This window comes from Coturnix japonica, unplaced genomic scaffold, assembly GCF_001577835.2.
Source record: "Coturnix japonica isolate 7356 unplaced genomic scaffold, Coturnix japonica 2.1 chrUnrandom1080, whole genome shotgun sequence".
Classification (NCBI taxonomy): domain Eukaryota; kingdom Metazoa; phylum Chordata; class Aves; order Galliformes; family Phasianidae; genus Coturnix; species Coturnix japonica.
The window spans coordinates 3,002-6,442 of record NW_015440408.1 but is presented as its reverse complement, the minus strand read 5'-3'; the positions used below and the strand labels follow the sequence as shown (position 1 = coordinate 6,442).

The following is a 3,441-nucleotide window of genomic DNA, read 5'->3' as shown; positions in this document are numbered from 1 at the left end:
GAACCCATCGGGTCAGTGGGCCAGCACCCATTGGGTCAGCACCCATTAGATCAGAACCCATTAGAACAGAACCCATTGGGTCAGAACCCATTAGAACAGAACCCATTATCCGCACCCATCAGATCAGCACCCATTGGGTCAGCACCCATTAGATCAGCACCCATTGGGTCAGAACCCATTAGATAGCACCCATTGGGTCAGCACCCATTGGGTCGGCACCCATTGGGTCAGAACCCATCACAGCCACGTCATCATCAACCACCAGCTCCCAATGGCAGCAAACCAAAGTCACTCTTCGGGTCCCACGTGTGTGTGCATCCAGTAGGGTCTCAACTCCACGACAGAGATGGGACATAGGGCTACTTACAGCGGGGTTGCTTCTATAGGAACACATTAAAGTCCAGATTGGTTTTGGGTCATAGCAACAGTTCCGTATGGCTCTTACCATTGGACGCTTCAAGAGTGAGTTAGCACAGTTGTGAAAGATGGCGGCCCATCAAACATACACTGCGACCCTGCATCACATGGTTTCAGAGTCATAAACACAGGTCAAAAAGCAGCAAGAAAACAAGCTTTTTTTCTTTGATTTTTAGCAAAAAATAGAAGGTAAAACGTTTCTAGACCGGCTCCCGGCTGCTCTGTCCTCATCTGGGAGCAAAAGAGGACAGAAAAGGGGTGAGAAATGAGTGTTCCTCCGTGTGTCCCTTGTGTGGGGCTCTGCTGGTGTCTCCTCTGTTAATGCAAATGTGTCTCGGCCCCATCACATTGACTCTACAGCCTCACATTGACTCTGTGTTGTGCCAATGGGGATTTGGGGTTTTTTATGGCTCTCTGCTTGGCGCTGATAATGGAAACAAATGGTGATTTGAGGGCTGCCCCTTCCAAACCAAAGCGTGCAACGACAGCAAATCCTAATGGGCTGGAATAGGGCCTCGACTCCGTCCTGCCGCTGGGTCTGGGGGTTGGATTAGAGTAATGGGAGGGAATGCTTGTGGTGCTGCTCCCCTCTGTGCTGCAGAGTCCTTGGGTACACAACGGTGTCGTGTTCTTGGGCTGAATGTTCTTGGTCTTAATGAGCTGCCACCAAGGTGTGTTGTTCTGGTCTGAATGAGCTGCCAAGGTGTCATGTTCTTGGTCTTAATGGGCTGCCAAGGTGTGATGTTCTTGGTCTGAATAAGCTGCCAAGGTGTCATGTTCTTGGTCTGAATGTTCTTGGTCTTAATGGGCTGCCAAGGTGTGATGGTCATAATAAGCTCACAAGGTGTCATGTTCTTGGCCTTAATAAGCTGCCACCAAGGTGTGTTGTTCTGGTCTGAATAAGCTGCCAAGGTGTGATGTTCTTGGTCTTAATGTTCTTGGTCTTAATAAGCTGCCAAGGTGTCATGTTCTTGGTCTTAATGTTCTTGGTCTTAATGTTCTTGGTCTTAATGGGCTGCCAAGGTGTGATGTTCTTGGTGTTCTTGGTCTGAATGAGCTCACAACTGTCATGTTCTTGGTCTGAATGAGCTCACAAGGTGTCATGTTCTTGGTCTTAATGTTCTTGGTCTTAATAAGCTGCCAAGGTGTGATGTTCTTGGTCTTAATGTTCTTGGTCTTAATAAGCTGCCAAGCTGTGATGTTCTTGGTCTGAATGAGCTCACAAGGTGTGATGTTCTTGGGCTTAATGTTCTTGGTCTTAATAAGCTGCCAAGGTGTGATGTTCTTGGTGTTCTTGGTCTGAATGACCTCACAACTGTCATGTTCTTGGTCTTAATAAGCTGCCAAGGTGTGATATTCTTGGTCTTAATATTCTTGGTCTGAATGGGCTGCCAAGGTGTGATGGTCATAATAAGCTCACAAGGTGTCATGTTCTTGGTCTTAATAAGCTGCCACCAAGGTGTGTTGTTCTGGTCTTAATAAGCTGCCAAGGTGTGATGTTCTTGGTCTTAATGTTCTTGGTCTTAATGTTCATGGTCTGAATAAGCTGCCAAGGTGTGATGGTCTTAATAAGCTCACAGGGTGTGATGTTCTTGGTCTTAATGTTCTTGGTCTGAATAAGCTGCCACCAAGGTGTGATGTTCTTGGTCTTAATGTTCTTGGTCTTAATGTTCTTGGTCTTAATATGCTGCCAAGGTGTGATGTTCTTGGTGTTCTTGGTCTGAATGACCTCACAACTGTCATGTTCTTGGTCTTAATAAGCTGCCAAGGTGTGATGGTCTTGGTCTGAATGTTCTTGGTCTGAATGGGCTGCCAAGGTGTGATGGTCTTAATAAGCTCACAGGGTGTCATGTTCTTGGTCTTAATAAGGTGCCATGGTGTGATGTTCTTGGTGTGAATGAGCTCACAAGGTGTGATATTCTTGGTCTTAATGTTCTTGGGCTGAATGAGCTGCCACCAAGTCTTAATAAGCTGCCAAGGTGTGATGTTCTCGGTATTAATGTTCTTGGTCTGAATGAGCTGCCACCAAGGTGTCATGTTCTTGGTGTTCTTGGTCTTAATGAGCTCACAAGGTGTGATGTTCTCGGTATTAATGTTCTTGGTCTGAATGAGCTGCCAAGGTGTGATGGTCTTAATGAGCTCATAAGGTGTGATGTTCTTGGTCTTAATAAGCTGCCAAGGTGTGATGTTCTTGGTCTGAATGAACTCACAAGGTGTGATGTTCTTGGTGTTCTTGGTCTTAATGAGCTGCCACCAAGGTGTGATGTTCTCGGTTTTAATAAGCACACAAGGTGTAATGTTCTTGGTCTTAATAAGCTGCCAAGATGTGATGTTCTAGATCTGAATGAGCTCACAAGGTGTCATGTTCTTGGTCTTAATGTTCTTGGTCTTAATGTTCTTGGTCTTAATAAGCTGCCAAGGTGTGATGGTCTGAATGAGCTCACAAGGTGTGATATTCTTGGTCTTAATGTTCTTGGTCTGAATAAGCTGCCAACGTGTGATGGTCTTGGTCTGAATGAGCTCAAAAGATGTGATGTTCTTGGTCTTAATAAGCTGCCACCAAGGTGTGATGTTCTTGTTCTGAATGAGCTGCCAAGCTGTGATGTTCTTGTTCTGAATGAGCTTGCTCACCTTTTGGATGCTGATGTGTTTTTTGTTCCTTTCTCTCTCTCTGTCTGTTTCTTTCTGTCTCTCTCTCTCAACTCTCTCCAATGAGGATTTGGATTTTGTTTGGCTTATAATTGGTTTTCTAACACTGTGTGGATGTTGTGAGGGATGTGAACAGCTTCATTCGGGACTTCCAACGCTGAAAGGTCCCCCCGCTTTTTATGTGCTTGGAGCTGGGAAAGGCCATGTTACTGTATTCCCCCCCCCCCAACCCAATTCCATCTCTTTCAATAACACACAGCCCTGGAATGTACCTTAAAGGAGGAGAAGGGGGGGGGTCATGTAATGCCATTGCTTGCTTTGGAGCTTAAAGACCCAAGGGAGGGATGGAGGGGGGAAGAGAGGGATGGGAGGGGG

At 46.0% G+C, this 3,441-nt stretch overlaps 1 protein-coding gene and 1 long non-coding RNA gene across 2 annotated transcripts in view; one reads left to right on the top strand and one right to left on the bottom strand.

Annotated features, from left to right (window-relative positions):
* The window catches only part of LOC107307849, a 3,647-nt gene extending 380 nt beyond the window's left edge, over window positions 1–3,267 (top strand). The window contains exons 1-2 of the long non-coding RNA XR_004305873.1: window positions 1–1,998; window positions 2,050–3,267. The exon at window positions 1–1,998 is cut by the window's left edge and continues 380 nt beyond it. This is a non-coding gene — a long non-coding RNA (uncharacterized LOC107307849). The remainder of the gene's footprint in view (window positions 1,999–2,049) is intronic.
* LOC107307848 overlaps window positions 1–3,441 on the bottom strand; it is a gene marked incomplete at its 3' end in the record, with an annotated part of 9,028 nt that overhangs the window by 2,782 nt on the left and 2,805 nt on the right. The window contains exons 3-5 of the mRNA XM_015851351.2: window positions 3,277–3,338; window positions 2,152–2,733; window positions 1,512–1,716 (exon numbers count right to left, since the gene is read on the bottom strand). Of these exons, the coding sequence (XP_015706837.1) occupies window positions 1,512–1,716; window positions 2,152–2,733; window positions 3,277–3,338 (849 nt within the window). The remainder of the gene's footprint in view (window positions 1–1,511; window positions 1,717–2,151; window positions 2,734–3,276; window positions 3,339–3,441) is intronic.